A 16,642-nucleotide genomic window follows, 5' to 3' on the forward strand; every position below is an offset into this window, starting at 1 on the left:
TTTGGTTTCATCAACACTACAATCACCAAGAGTGAATGGAAGTGTTGAAGTTAAGAAACAAGTTAAAGTAAGATTCTCCACACTTTAGCACAGATTTGTCAGCAGATTGAGAATAATACTCTGCTCTCAGATTGAAAACGTGTTGCGTACAACTCCATGGTGGCTACCACTGAGGTGGAATGACCAATATCCACATATTCAATCAGTAAGAAACTGCCTGGTACAGAGACCCAAGAGACACCAAATAGAAGAAATAGCTTTTGCAACAAGACTACCATCCTCTTAGCCAGGCTGCTGCACAGAGTGAGACAGGAGGGCCAGTTGGAGACATGTCCCTGAAAATGAGATGTTAGTCAGGAAGCAGCAGAGACACAGAGGTACCAGTCACCGACAGGGGCTAGGAATGCTCAGTATGTAAAAAAACTGCCTTCGCAGGGGAAAACAGCTTGTGAACTGAGAATGACCAGAGTCCAGGTACTGCTTGGAACTAACCATATTCTTCAGAAAAAGTAAGAAAGGTGAGGTCATTCAGAAGCCTTACTTGGACGAGGGGCAATGAAGTAATGCTACCTAGCTCCTTGGTCCAGAACCAATAAGGTAAAGACATGCGATTAACAGATGAGCCTGAGCTAATGGGAAAAAGACACCACGACTCGAGATAGATAATGAAAGAGGATAAAAGACCCTTGAGGCATACAGGCAGTGGTAACTCTGGAGACAAGCACTCACAAACCAGACCCCACATCGGGATGGGGGGGGGGGGGGGAGGGGGGAGAGAGAGAGAGAGAGAGAGAGAGAGAGAGAGAGAGAGAGAGAGAGAGAGAGAGAGAAAGAAAGAGAGCGTGCACACCTCCTCAGCAGCAGCAAAACAGTTATCCAGATCAGGTCTTACCTTTTGTGTTCTGTGACTGCTGAGGAAGTGTCAGGGGAATCGAGTGGGTATATAAATAGATTTTTAATTCTGGTTGTGGGAAAATATATAAGCTCTAGTTTGAAAGAGAAAATGTAAGAGATAGGTGCACAGTTTAATACATTAACAAAGTAACATGTGAATTTATAAGAATTGACTCTTTTTCTCTCTGTGCAGCTATTGCTGGATTCAGACAGCAGTTGGTGGTGGCCAGGCTCAAACAGACTTCAACATCTGTAAAGGAGGCTTAGGAGATGAAAGATTCTCCAGTTAACACAGCAGAGCCGGTTTCAGCAGGAAAGATGTCCATAGTGAAGAAGATCAAAGTAATTTAAAGGTTCTCCAGTTTAAAAGGACTCAGACTCACACTGTTAGGAACAGAATCAAAGATAAGAGTCAGTAACCCAAAAATCGAACAATCTTCCAAGCCTGAAGAGAAATGTTCTGGGAGAACAGAGAAACCTCCAGACTGCCTGAATTTGTGAAGTCAGAGTCTTGGTGTGAGATAGGTTACTAGTAAATATCCAAAAACATACAATGTGAAGAATGGGTCAGGTGCTGTATTAGGATCTGAAAGGGGTAATGCTGAGGAGTACATTTACTATGGCTGAACATGATGATGCCATACACACTTGGGAGAACAGCTTTGGATCTTGAAGGATGAAAACATAACAGTGAAGTTTCCTTCTTGGTCTCAGTAACAATATCTATCATACCAATGTGTCTTGTACCTAACTGCTATGACATAATAAACTACACCTTGTTTAAAGCAAACCCTCTCATCATTAGATCACCTGGTGGCTTTCCTCCACCAGATCAAACCACGCAGGTCCTTGCAGATCCCTACCAGGAAAGAGAATGGTGGCAGCAAATTACCAGATGGATCTTACACCTTGATGAGCTGTGGTAGGACTTCATCTTCCAACACAAACAGTCAATTTTAGATTGGATTGGAGTAATGACTAGTCCACCAAACAAATAAGTCAACTGTGCGAACAATCTTTCACTGAAAATTTCTTCAACTTACCAATTAGATAACCACTTGAGGGAAATAAACTTGCAGGGTTACAGTAACAGAGTATCCTTTGATACAGTGAGAACCACATCATAATCTCTGCAATCAACAGACAGGAGTGTTCCCTCTCAGTTGGAGAACACTTCAGTGGTCCGGGACATTCGACCTCGGATCTTTGGGTGGCCATCCTTCAAGGTGGACTTTGGGTCAGGCAGCAACAAAAAGTGGCTGAGCAGAGGCTGATAGCTAAGTTCGGTACCCAAAAGGATGGCCTCAACCAGGACCGTGGGTTCATGTCACATTACAGGTGACCCCATTGCACTACACATACATATACACACATACGCTCGCGCACATGCACATATACACATACAAGTTTGTGGGGTGAATTTGTACTTGCACAGTCATATTGTACTTTGCTCAAAAACTACATGAATCCATGTAAGATTCTGTTAATTCATTTTTTAGATTAGAATCAGTTTAAACATTATGGCACAGACAGCAGCACAGAGAGGTGCTAATATATTGTCTGGGCTGACACCAATTATTAAAGTTCACTTGAGAATGTAACTTTTAAAAATGTTTTGCGATTTACATACAAAAGAAGCGAAACTAACATGGTCATTCTAACAGATGAGAGACTTACCAAACAATCAAGGTATTTATCAATGTATAATTTCAATTACGTCACACTGTAAACTTTTGCTATAAATTCTATATCTTACAATTGTGTACTCCACAACCATCTGATGAAGGAGCGGCGCTCCAAAAGCTAGTGCTTCCAATTAAACCTGGTGGACCACAACCTGGTGGCGTGTGATTTTTAACATAATCTCTGACTGTATGTTAACCATATACCTTGATCTATGAGAATATATAATATGACATAACATGTGAACTTAAAATAGTCTGTATGAGTTCGTATATCTCTCTGGGTCACAGCAAGTGGTTGTGCAGATAAGATACTAACAACACTCCACTTCTCACAGTTAAAGAATGTGTGGGACACATGAGGTGTGAGAAACGAAAGTGTTTGTCTCACACTTTGGAGCTAACGGAGCAGCTGTGAGAGTCCCACAGGATCTCCTATCTGTTAATTGAACTTTGTGTCACACAGAAACACTTGTGGCTATGCACACCCCATCAGTCTCAGAGGTCTTTGAAGAACAGGAACTGTAACTTCGACAAGTAACATTACTGGGTGAAAGGGCATGACAACCTAAAGGCAATTTGCTTTTGTCATAGTTTTACATGCAGCAATTTTAAGTTTCACCTTATGTTGGCTTTGAGTACAGAAATACTGAATTGCTACTAGTGAGAACATGAAGGATGTTGCAAATTTAAAGAGCTGTTAAATAGTATGTGCGCCTTGACAGTGATGCCAATACTTCAACAGTGGTGCATACAATCAGTTGATCTTAGTACATAAATCATGTTCACCCTAAGGTCAGAGTCCATCCCTTTCTAAAGCTGCTGCTAACAGCCCCACCTGCTGGATCTTCTTCTTAATTGATCACAGAGAGCACATTGTTACATTACAGGAAATCAGGTGAAATTTATTTTGAAGCAAATAATTTTTCTTCCCAATTCATCTGAACACTGTAAAGAGCAATGCCATCTATCAACAGAATGAATTCCCCTCTGTAGCTGGGAGAGTTGTCAACACTTCTAAAATAGATGGAAGGAAAAAAGTGGCTGCTTGAAGGAGGAAGACATAACATCAAAGTTCTCTCCTAGGCAAAAAAAAACTGGCACAGGTTCTGCTGTAGTAATGAAGGTGAAACTGTTAGAATTTACCACCTCTCATTACTCCTTTCAAATTGACAGCAACCTTTGGAGTTTGCACACCCCCAGGAAATGCAGAAATTCAGATGTTGATTTGATCTGATTTATTATTGTCACATGTACTGAGACATGGTGAAAAGTATCATTTTGTGTGCTGTCCAGACAAATCGTATCTTAATTAAGTACATCAGGATATTAGAACAGCATGCAGAATATGGTGATGCAGCTACTGAGAAGGTGCAGGGAAAGATCAATTCTAATAGATAGAGGTCCATTCGTAAGTCTGACAACAGTGGGGAAGAAGCTGTTCTTGAATCTGTAGTGTTTGATGATTCTACACTTCTCCACAGAGTGCATTGTTGTAAATCTGTGCAAGTGGCAATCCATTAGAAATCATCAAGCCTATGACAACTTGCCCTTGTTTTAAACTGTTTAAAACACCTGAGAAAGTTACTTCCTGACAATGAAGCGCTACAGTGTGTTATCATAACTACTACAGAAGAGCCTCTCTACTCTGAGAAAACTAATTTTAAACTTGGGCTAATGGTATGTTATTCCATTCTGATAAAAATATATAAGTTTTTAAATTAAGAGTTTTTAACCTCAGTTTGTTTATTGTTCAGCTTCTAATGCTGTTTTTAAACAATTTGTTTCTCATTCTGTGAAATGTATTGCAGAGGTTATCAGATATGTCAATGCTTGAAGCCTCAACATATTCCTCCCAAAGCAGGGGTTGATTGTTTTAAAAGTAAATGACTGGTAATGAAGGAGTGGTTGCTACTTTTGCCATTCACCATGCAGGGTCTGCTCTGGGTGGGCATAACAAAACTCCCATGCATCTCGAAAATACAGTCTGTATCGGTGGTTCAATCAAAATAAACCAAATGATTGCTAGTGACACCCACATTCTATTAATGAATGATAAGTAGAAAATACTTCCTCTGCTAACTTTCAAACATGGGCTTTGGCCTTAACTCTGGATTTTCGAGGAGATAGTGAGGACTGCAGATGCTGGAGATCAGTTGCTGGAAAAGCGCAGCAGCTCAGGCAGCATCCAAGGAGCAGGACAATAGACAATAGACAATAGATGCAGGAGTAGGCCATTCAGCCCTTCGAGCCTGCACCGCCATTCAATATGATCATGGCTGATCATTCCCAATCAGTATCCTGTTCCAGCCTTATCTCCATAACCCTTGACTCCACTATCTTTAAGAGCTCTATCCAATTCTTTCTTAAATGAATCCAGAGACTGGGCCTCCACTGCCCTCTGGGGCAGAGCATTCCACACAGCCACCACTCTCTGGGTGAAGACATTTCTCTCCATCTCTGTCCTAAATGGTCTACCCCGTATTTTTAAGTTGTGTCCTCTGGTTCGGCACTCCCCCATCAGTGGAAATATGTTTCCTCCTGCCAGAGTGTCCAATCCTTTCATAATCCTATACGTTTCAATCAGATCCCCTCTCAGTCTTCTAAACTCAAGGGTATACAAGCCCAGTCGCTTCAGTCTTTCCGTGTAAGGCAATCCTGCCATTCCAGGAATTGACCTCGTGAACCTACGCTGCACTCCCTCAATAGCCAGAATGTCTTTCCTCAAATTTGGAGACCAGAACTGTACACAGTACTCCAGGTGTGGTCTCACCAGGGCCCTGTACAGCTGCAGAAGCACCTCTTTGCTTCTATACTCAATCCCTCTTGTTATGAAGGCCAGCCTTTCGGGCATGAGCCTTTCTTCAGGAATGAGGAAAGCCTATCACCCTCACCTTGACCTCCTTCCACCTATCGCATTTCCAACGCCCCTCCCCCCTACCTTTTATCTTAGCCTGCTGGACACACTTTCCTCATTCCTGAAGAAGGGCTCATGCCCGAAACGTTGATTCTCCTGTTCCTTGGAAGCTGCCTGACCTGCTGCGCTTTTTCAGCAACACATTTTCAGCTCTTAACTCTGGATTTCCCAATGAAAACAGCACAACCATGTTCCATCAGTTTAATGACTCCTCGTTCGATCCATTTACGATTCATTATACTTTACAGGAAAGAAATTGCAACTGGATGTGCAAAAGAAAACATGCTCATTTTTCCTATTTTCCTCCTTATAATACAACAAACTGCACTGAATTTGACAGGCCCTCTGGTGGCACAGTGGCTGATCCCTACCCCAAGACCAGGAGGTCTGGGTTCAAGTCCCATTTGCTCCAGAGATGCGTAATAACAGGTTGATTAGAAACATAGGTTAAATGGTAGAGCTCTATTTTGTACTCACAACTCAATGTTTAATTAGTTTTTATCAATTCTGTCAAATTCCTTAATCTTAACAAATACTATTATTCAGTCTAGATTCCAAATTTTTTAAACCAGCTCTCCATTTATTAATTACTTAGGAAATTCTAATTCATTCAATCTTGTTTCAAAGGTTCTGCAATTAAAGTTAATAAAATTACACACCGGAGCAGTTTCCTAATTATCATACATTACATTTCACAATGTGTTAAGTTAATTAACGAAGAATCTGAAGAGGGTGAAGCAGAGACCCCTCCTGCGGCACCGTGGTGGTGTCCCTACGTCTGGGCTGAGAGCCCTGGGTTCAAGTCCCACCTGCTCCAGGGGTGTGAGATGGCATCTCTGAACAGGTTGATGAGGAAAACACAGAGGGTGAAGCAAAGATAGGCAGTTTTATTTGTCAATCATCCGTGGCTGATTTGTCAAGCCAACAAACCACCATTCCTACTGCCTTCCCCCCACCATTTTTAACCCTCTGCTCCTCTCCAAGCTGTGGCTTATACTCCAGGAATGTGACCAAGATTCCATGTTTCTTGTGTAGGCTCACCACAGCAAATGGTTGTAGGTTGTTACATCTGAGAGACTCAAGCGTCCTGGGCACAATCCTGCCCTGACCCAGTGCCCAGATCCACCAGTGGATTACAATTGAGACCAGAATCTCTTTTTATCTGATTTACTTTGCTAAACGCGCATCAGCTAACACAGCACATGGCTAGAAACTGGCATCTTCCTGATCCCTGCGGGATTCTGTCACACCACATTGTGTTCTTACATGGAACATAGAACATCACAGCGCAGTACAGGCCCTTTGGCCCTCGATGTTGCGCCGACCTGCGAAACCAATCAGAAGCCCATCTAATCTACACTATTCCATTATCATCCATATATTTATCCAATATCCATTTAAATGCCCTTAAAGTTGGTGAGATTACTACTGCTGCAGGCAGGGTACTTCACACCCTTACTACTCTCTGAGGTAAGAACCTACCTCTGACACCTGTCCTATATTACGCACTTGATTTGAATTAAATTATTGTTGTCACATATATTCAGAAGAAAAGTACCACTTTGCAAGCTTACCAGACAAATCATATGTTACATGAGTACATCAAGGTAATAGATCAGAATGCAGAATACAATGTTACAGCTACAAAGGAGATGCAGGGAAAAATCAACTCTAGTATATGAGAGGTCTGTTCATAAGTCTGACAACAGGGGAAGAAGCTGTTCTTGAATCTGTTGGTACAAGGTTTCAAACATTGGTATCTTCTGCCCAGTGGAAGAGAGTACAAAGAACAAAGAAAACTTACAGCCCAGGAACAGGCCCTTTGGCCCTCCACGCCTGAGCCGATCCAAGTCCTAAGCTTCTGTAACCCTCTGCTCCCCACCTACACATGCATCTGTCCAGACGCACCTTAAATGAATCTACCGTGCCTGCCGCTACTACCTGTGCTGGCAACACGTTCCACGTACCTGCCACCTTCTGTGTAAAGTGCTTTCCACATGTATCCCCCTTAAACTTTCCATCTCTCACCTTGAACGTGTGACCTCTTATTATTGAGTCCCTCATCCTGGGAAAAACCTTATCACTATCTACCCTGTCTAAACCCTTCATGATTCTGTAGACCTCAATCAGGTCCCCCCTCAATCTCCTTTTTTCTAATGAAAACAATCCTAACCTACCCAACCTCGCTTCATAGCTAGCACCTTCCATACCAGGCAACATCCTCATAAATCTTCTTTGCACCCTGTTTAAAGCATCCACATCCTTTTGATAAAGTGGCAATCAGAACTGTACACAGTATTCTAAATGCGGCCAAACCAAAGTCTTGTACAACTTTAACACGACCTGTCAGCTCTTCCAGTCAGTACCCTATCCGATGAAGGCAAGCAAACCATATGCCTTCTTGACCACTCTATCCACTTGTGCAGCCATCTTCAGGGTACAATGGGCCTGAACTCCCTGATCTCTCTGCTCATCAACTTTTCCCAAGGCTCTTCCGTTTACAGTATAGATCACTCTAGAATTAGATTTCCCAAATTACATCACCTCACATTTGCCTGGATTGAACTCCATCTCCCACTTCTCCGCCCAACTCTCCAGTCTATCTTTATTCTTCTGTACTCTTTGACAGTTCCCTATGCTTTCTGCTACTTCACCAACCTTTGTGTCATCTGCAAACCTACTGATCAGACCAACAACGCCCTCTTCTAGATCATTTATGTTTAGCACAAACAAGAGTGGCCCCAGCACTGATCCCTGTGGAACACCACTGGTCACCTTTCTCCATTTCGAGAAACTCTCTTCAATTACTACTCTCTGTCTCCTGTTGCTCAACCAGTTCTTTATCCACCTAGCCTGAACACCCTGCACACCATGTGACTTTTCTTTCTCCATTAGTTTGCATGGGGAACCTTATCAAACACATTACTGAAGTCCATGTATATGACATCTACATCCCTTCCTTCATCTATCAACTTGGTCACTTCCTCAAAGAAATCTATGAAGTTGATAAGGCACGATCTCTTATGCACAAAACCATATTGCCTATCCTTGATAAGCTCATTCTTTTCTAAATATAAATAGATTTTTATCCCTCAGTACCTTCTCCAGCAACTTTCCCACCACTGATGTCAGGCTCACAGGTGTGTAGTTAACTGGAGTATCCCTACTACCCTTCTTGTACAGGGGACAACATGAACAACCCTCCAGTCCTCCGGCACCTCAACTGTGTTTAAGGATGCTACAAAGATACCTGTCAGGGCCCCAGATATTTCCTCTCTCACCTCCCTTAGCAACCTGGGATAGATTCCATCCGGTCATGGGGATTTGTCCACCTTAATATCCTTTAGTCTGCACAACACATCTTCCCTCCTAATGTCAATGTGATCCAGAGTAAACAAACTTCTATCTCTAATCTCAACATTCATCATGTCCCTTTCCTCAGTGAACACTGATGCAAAGTAATCATTGAGAATCTCACCCATTTTCTCAGGTTTGACACACAACCTTCCTTTGTTATCCTTTAGTGGAACAACCCTTTCTCCAGTTACTCTTTTACTTCTTATATAAGAAAAATAGTCCTTGGGATTCTCATTTAATTCTGCTCGCTAAAGTATAACCAGGGTGGGAGGGGTATTTAATCATGTTGGATACTTTCCCAAGACAGCAGGAAGAGTAGGCAGAGTCGATAGAAGGAAGGCTGGTTTTCGTGATGGACTGGGCTGGGCTGATGTGGAATGTCATTTTCCTTTTTTAGCTTGGAACCTCATACAATAGATAGGAATTTAACTCGAAGGCAAACAAGATTTTTGGCAGTATGTTCAGGTGCTAACATTCTTCCACAATGGCTCAGTGTGGGCGCTCAGCTGAAATGACAACTTAACTCGCAATCAGCACAAGGCCCATTTTGCTAAAGGAGTTCAAGCCAACAAGGTGCAAAGTCATTCAGTGATTTGCTAAGCAGCTGATGAATATTTAAAAAACCTGTTACTACTTATTAAAGAGAGTGCTTGACACTTTGGTAGCTAGCGTTTATCTGAATACTTTCTGCTAACAGAAGCCAGCCATTTGGGGGTACATTTGATGTTGACATCAATTTCAAAAACTACTTAAAAGGATTATCTCCATTTCACTTTCAATATTGCAAGGCTTCCGAAACAGGTCAGGAAGCTTCCTGAAACATTATCAGAATTTCACTAACACCCCAGAGTTTTTTGATACTTATATACTTTTTGAGAAGGATATGGTTCAACAAGGAGGACAGGCATACCAGCAGGCATACCCAAAAATGATCGGCCAACCTGTTAATGTACCAAACAGGACGACTGTCCTTCTTCCCTCTCCCCAGTCCTGATGAAAGGTCCCAACCTGAAATGTCGACTCCCCTGCTCCTCTGATGCTGCTTACCTGCTGTGGCTTTTTCCAGCTCCACATTTTATAGACTCTGACTTTCCAGCATCTACAGTCCTCACTATCTCCAAGGACTACTTGCACACAAAACAGCATAAACAGCAAGTGATAGACAGAGCTAAGCGACCACACAACTAACAGATCAGATCTAAGCTCTGTAATTCTGCCACATCCAGTCATGAATGGTGGTGGACAATTAAACAACTTATTGGAGGAGAAGCCTTCACAAATATCCCCATCCTCAATGATGGAAGAGCACAGTACGTCAGTGCAATAGGTAAGGCTGAAGCTTTCGCAGCAATCTTCAGCCAGAAGTGCTGAGTGGATGATCCATCTTGACCTCCTCTAGCTGTCTCCACCTTGATCACAGATACTAGTCTTCAGCTAATTCGATTCACTCCATGTTATATCAAGAAACAGTTGGAGGAACTGGATATGGGCCCTGACAACACTCTGCAATAATATTGAGGACTCGTGCTTCAGAACTTGCCATTCCCCCAGCTAAGCTGTTCTGGAACAGTTACAACACTGGTATCTACCTCACAATGTGGAAAATCGCCCTAGTATGTCCTGTATACAAAAATGCAGGAAAAATCTAACCCATTCAATTACTGCCCCACTAGTCTACTCCCCATCATCACTGAAGTGATGGAAGGTGTCATCAACAGTGCTATCAAGCAGCACCTGCTCAGCAATAACCTGCTCAGTGATGCCCAGCTTAGGTTCCATCAGGGACACTCAGCTCCTGACCTCATTACAGCCTTGGTTCAAACATGGACGAAGGAGCTGAATTCCAGAGATAAGGTGTGTGTGACAGCCATTGACATCAAGCCCTATACTTGACCATGTGTGGCATGAAGGTACCTCGGCAAAACTGGAATTACCAGGAATCAAGGGCATACTATCTGATTGTTGGAGTCATATACAGCACATAAGAAGATGGTTGTGATTGTTCGAGGTCAGTCATCTCAGCTTCTGCAGGGGTCTCTCAGGAGTTCCTCAGTGCAGTGCGCTGGCCCAATCATCTTCATCATCATCATCATCATCATCAATGATCTGCCCACCATCATAAGGTCAGACGTGGGGACGCTCACCAATTATTGCACAATGTTCAGCACCATTCACAACTCCTCGTTTACAAAAGTAATCCATGGTCAAATGCAACAAGATCTGGACAATATCCAGACTTGAGCTGACAAGGGGCAAGTCACATTTGCCCTGCACAAATGCTAGGCAATGACCATCTCCTAGAAGAGACAATTTGACCATGGCCCCTTGATGTTCAATGGTGTTACCATCACTGAATCCCCCACTACAATATCATGGGCTGACCACTGATCAGAAACTCAGCTGGACCTGCCGTATAAGCACAGTGGCTATAAAAGCAGATCAGAGGGTAGGAATTTTGCAACAGGTAACTCACCACCTGACTCCCTAAAGCTTGTTCACATCTTAAGGCACAAGTCAGGAGCATGCTGGAAAAATGCTCACTTATCTGGATGAGTGTGGCTCTAATGATGGTCAAGAAGCTTTACACCAACCAGGACAAAGCAGCCTGTTTAAATGTCATGACATCCACAGCATTCCCTCCCCCCACACTGAACTCAGTAGCAGTGGCAGCAAGAAGCACTGCAGAAATTCACCAAAGATCCTTAGACAGTACCTTTCAAACTTATGATGGTCACATCTCAAAGGACACGGGCAGCAGATACACAGAAGCACCACCACCTCCAAGCCACTCACCATCTTGCCTTGGAAACACATCACTGTTCCTTCAGTGTAGTTGTGTCAAAATCTTGGAATTCCCTCACTTATGGGCATTCAGGGTCTACTTACAGCCCATGGACTGCAGCGGTTCAAGAAGGCAGCTCACCACCTCCTCAAGGGCAACTCGGGCCGGGCAAGAAATGCTGGCCGGTTAGCCAGCGACACCCATGTCCCACGAGTGAATAAAATAATACTATGAAGACGTTACCTATGAAGAAAAGTGTGGTGCTACTGTTCGGGCGTAACCTGGTGAAGCAGAGTGTTTAACTGCCTTCTTCCTAACAGGCCTATTGTTTTAGATGAGGAATGATAAGAGGACATGAGGCCAGATAGAGTTGAACCAAATGCTGGAAACAGGGAGAGTGGGGACAGAAAGCGAGATGGAATTTAACTACTTTGTGATTACAACATATTCCTCTTCCTTGGCACCTCAAGTTCCACTCAAGCAATCCTCTGCACCTTCTTGTTCATTCTCTGTGACATCTTAAAATGCAACTCAGAACACTCCACACCCATACTGTAAGTGGATTCAAGGACTTCATCAATTCTCTTTCTCAAAAATTGCCTCTAATCAACATGGGAGAGCTAAACCTGCAGATCTTTGATTCAGAACCTCCAGGCCAGTTCAAATTATGGCAATCAGCCAACAGGACCAAAAGATGAGGGCTTATATCCAGGAATTCACACAGTTTAACATTATCAATGAGCACCTCTTTTCAGTCTTTGTGAATCCCCAACTCTATCACATGGTGATCAAGATTGAACAGCATAGTTTTCTAATACAATGAACCTAAAATAATGAGCAGATTAGGAAGCAGGTAGGAACCTTATTTACTAAACGCTCATAATCAAAATAAGAATTGAATGGAGTTACTGGGAATAACTTTAGCAATAAATGTCTAGAAATAGGCCTTTGAGTGTTGAGTTGGTGATGGGTAACCAATCAACATAGAGTCACCAGAGTCTTCCAGTCCACAGGGTGCTCTGTCACTAAAGAGAGATGATTGGTGGTGGTTTAACCCAAGGGACACCATGCTTCAGGTGAAGGGAGACGTTGAGAGGCAGAGTCCATCATAGTAACTTCAGCCAGTGTGGGATTTGAACTCATGCTCTGCATCACAAACCAGCTGCCCAGCCATCTCAGTTAACCTCTTCAGAGTACTGCTCCCAATTCTGATTGCTCAGTTAGAGGAAGGATATTGATAAACTGGAGAAGGTTCAGAAGAGATTTACCAGGATGCTGCCGGGTATGGACGGTTTGAGTTATAAAGAAAGGGTGGATAGGCTGGGAGACTTTTAATTTGAGTGTAGGAAGTTGAGACGTGACCTGATAGAAGTTCAAGAAGTTATGACGGGTATAAATATAGTAAATGATAGGTGTCTTTTTGCTAGGATGGGGGATTTCAAGACTAGGGGGCACATTTTTAAGATGAGAGGAGACTTTAAAAAGGCATGACGGGCAAATCTTTTGCGCAGTGGGTGGTTTGCGTGTGGAATGAACTTCCTGAGGAAGTGGTGGATGTGGGCGCAATTACAACATTTAAAAGACATTTGGATAAGTACATGAATAGGAAAGGTTTGGAGGAATACGGGCCAGGAGCAGGCAGGTGGGACTAGTTTAGTTTGGGATTATGTTTGGCGTGGACTGGTTGGACCGAAGGGTCTGTTTCTGTGCTGTATGACTCTATGACTATAACTCTATAACTCAGATGATGCAGGAACTAGTTACAGCAAGAAACCACACTCTTGAGATCCAGACACTCAAATCTCGGATCATCCCGGCTTAGTAGCTCAATTACTCACTGCGATACCGGGAAAGCTGCTACTTTGACTTCATCATGTATTCGTACCTGGTATGGGACAGATCCTTACGAATGGTCTTCAGGTCTTTCTCCTTGTACTTCAGATGCAGCAACTTTGCAGTGAACATCTGCAGGATCAAAACACATTCCTATAAACTTCTGCTGCTTTACAGTCGGCTTGAGTTCATGCCTCATCATGACAAACTTCACAAATAAGCTTCACCATGTTAAGTTGCTTTGGGGAAAACACCTAAAAGTCTGAACTGCAAACCACATTAGCCTCATTGCTCTTTGCAGGATACCACGGGCCAGAATAACCATCGTGTTGCTTATCTGACAGTCACCTTTTACGATATGGTATGGTAATCTCAGATATGAATGTTTTGAGCACAAGATGCCCACACAAGCTCTCCCTTATAAAATGTTTGCAGGGATCCAAGATGGCGGCGACCCAGCAAGTCTGAGTCTACAGTGCTCCTCCCAAGACTTGGGCAAAGTGGGTCACCCACCCCCACCACACTCACCAAATCATTTAAAATAGCTGTTTAATTTAATTAGTTGCTTAATATTAAATTTAAACAATCAAATCTTTAGTAAGAATGACTAAAGGGAAGGGAGCCCGCAGCTCTCAGCAAGCAGGAACCCCTTCCCCACCCTCTCCAGCTGCAACAGAGGCATCCACAGCCGCCTCGGGGGACTTACCTACAGTGGCAAGCCTTGTGGAAATCATCTCCAAACTGGATGCGAAGATCGACGCATTCATTGAAGAATCCCGAAGTCGATGGGACTCACTCTCGGCTGCGCTGCAAAAGCACAACCGAGACATTAAAGAAATCGAGTGCCGAGTCAGAGGGGCGGAGCTAAAGGCCGCGACCTCCGAAACTACAGCGCAATCGGCCACGGATCGGATCCGGCCTCTCGAACAGCGAGTCCGGACCTTAGAGAATCATATTGATGACCTCGATAATCGAGGTTGTCGAAAAAATATTCGTTTGCTGGGCCTTCCCGAACGGGAAGAGGAAGGCCAGCTTACAGCGTTTCTCGAGCAGTGGCTGCCACAGCTTTTAAACCTGGAGATTGGATCAGGCCAGATAAGGATAGAATGGGCCTACCGGATCGCAATACGCGGGCCCGGCTCGAACCAGCGCCCACGCCCGGTCATGTTCCGGCTGCAGAGCGATAAGGAGAGGCAGATACTCCTAGAAGCCTCAAGAAATCTTGGAAAAGATTCCCAAGCCATGATCTATAAAGGATTCAAAGATCATGTTATTCCAGGACTTTTCCCCAGCTCTGGTCCGAAAGAGGGAGGCATTCGATGAGGCGAAGAAGTGTTTAAATATTCAGTACTCCTTACGCTACCCAGTGACGCTACACTTTAACCATGAAGGATCCGTGTATAACTTCAGATCGCCGGAAAAGGCTAAGGAATTTTTGGACTCTCTGAGATAAATTGTAAGAGATAATGGATGTTTGTTTGCCTTTCCCCCCACTCCGGTTTATATCCCCCCCCCTTTTTCTTATTTCTTACCTTACTGTTTAATATTATCTTGGGGGGTGGGGAGAGGGATTTATTTATTTGTTCTCTATTTAACGATTTTCTGCCCCCCCTTGGGATTTTAAAAAAATTATTCTATGTATGTATGTGTGTACGTATATATATAAGCCGTGGGGTTTAGTTAATGTTGGTGGGGGGAGGTGGTTACCTTATTCTATTTTACCTCTGTCTCTAGGAGCGGGGTTGTTTTCCCTTGCCATTTTGTATTATTACATTTAATTATTATTTGTTGAGGTTGTAATTTTATAGATATATATGTTTATACATGGTATTAACATTACCAAATATATCCAGGTGTGGATTGGGTGGGGGGGGGGGGGGGGGAGTAGGGTGCTCACTGTTAACTCTAGCTTTATATTATATCTGAATTCTCCTCATCCTATTGAGGAGCGCCTGGGTCAAGGGTGGGGCATTGGTTGGGAGAGGATACGATGGACCTTTGGAAAGGAAGTGACACCCCCCGGGAACAAGGGGGAAAATCTCCATTTAAATACTTTTTAAAAATTATTTAGAAATAGTTTTTTTAGTATACTGTTGTGAGTGTATTAGAGAGCCTTTATTTTTGTGAATTTTATATGCTCTATGCTCGGGATGTTTTGGATAGGGTTTCCCCTCCGGAGGGGCCTCGGATTTGCCCGGATGATTATGGTTGATCAGTCGGTTAAGTGGTGCACCTGGAATGTCAAAGGGAGTAATTCGCTAGTCAAAAGGAAGAACATATTATCAAATCTTAAGAAAGAAAGAGTTGATATAGCTCTCCTACAGGAGACACATCTGTTGGACAAAGAACACTTGAAATTACAACAGGGTGGATTTGATCAGGCCTTTTTTTCTTCTTTTAGCTCAAAAATTAGGACAGTTGTTATTCGGAAGAATTTCCCTTTCAAAATCCTAAATCAGATAAAAGATGAATCTGGACGATATATTCTGATTAAAGCCCTTATAAATGGAGAGGAATATGGGATTTTAAATTTGTATTGCCCCCCTGGCATACCCATTTAAATTTATAACGAAAGCCTTCTCAAAATTGATGGCTCTTGGTGCCCGTCATACAATTATAGGGGGAGACTTTAATTGTATTATGGATCCGGAAATAGATAGGATTCCCAAGAGTACTGCAGGAGTATCTCCCAGATCTAGACAATTGGTGGATCTGAACAAAGAATTAGGATTAGTAGATGTGTGGAGATGTCTTCATCCACAGGGCAGAGATTTTTCTTTTTACTCCAATCCACATAAATGTCATACCAGAATTGATATGTTTTTTGCCCCCTCAATTTTTTTAAATTCCATATCATCCTGTAAAATAGGTAGTATAGCAATTTCCGACTATGCTGCTGTATATATGGAAACCAAGGCGAGGAACAATGGGACATCCCCTCGGCATTGGCGTATGGACCCCTTCCTAATGAAAGACAGTAAATTTGTAAAGTACTTTTCTCAAGAATTTAAAACTTTTTTAGAAATTAATTTAGGTACGGCTAGCAACCCATCAATGATGTGGGAGACCATCAAAGCTTACGCGCGAGGTTTGATCATCTCCTACTCAGTGACCCAGAAAAAATTAAAGGGAGAACAACAGCGTCTGCTCGAAGCTCGCTTAAAAGCAGCTGAAACT

At 43.0% G+C, this 16,642-nt stretch overlaps 1 protein-coding gene across 5 annotated transcripts in view; it reads right to left on the reverse strand.

Moving 5' to 3' along the window:
- Positions 1 to 16,642, reverse strand: part of LOC140487891 (coiled-coil domain-containing protein 60-like) — an 84,915-nt gene that overhangs the window by 52,425 nt on the left and 15,848 nt on the right. For all 5 annotated transcript variants that reach the window (XM_072587289.1, XM_072587288.1, XM_072587285.1 and 2 more), the window contains exon 4: positions 13,518 to 13,597. In XM_072587289.1, the coding sequence (XP_072443390.1) occupies positions 13,518 to 13,597 (80 nt within the window). The remainder of the gene's footprint in view (positions 1 to 13,517; positions 13,598 to 16,642) is intronic.

The sequence above is a fragment of the Chiloscyllium punctatum genome, chromosome 17 (genome assembly GCF_047496795.1).
Source record: "Chiloscyllium punctatum isolate Juve2018m chromosome 17, sChiPun1.3, whole genome shotgun sequence".
Lineage (NCBI taxonomy): Eukaryota > Metazoa > Chordata > Chondrichthyes > Orectolobiformes > Hemiscylliidae > Chiloscyllium > Chiloscyllium punctatum.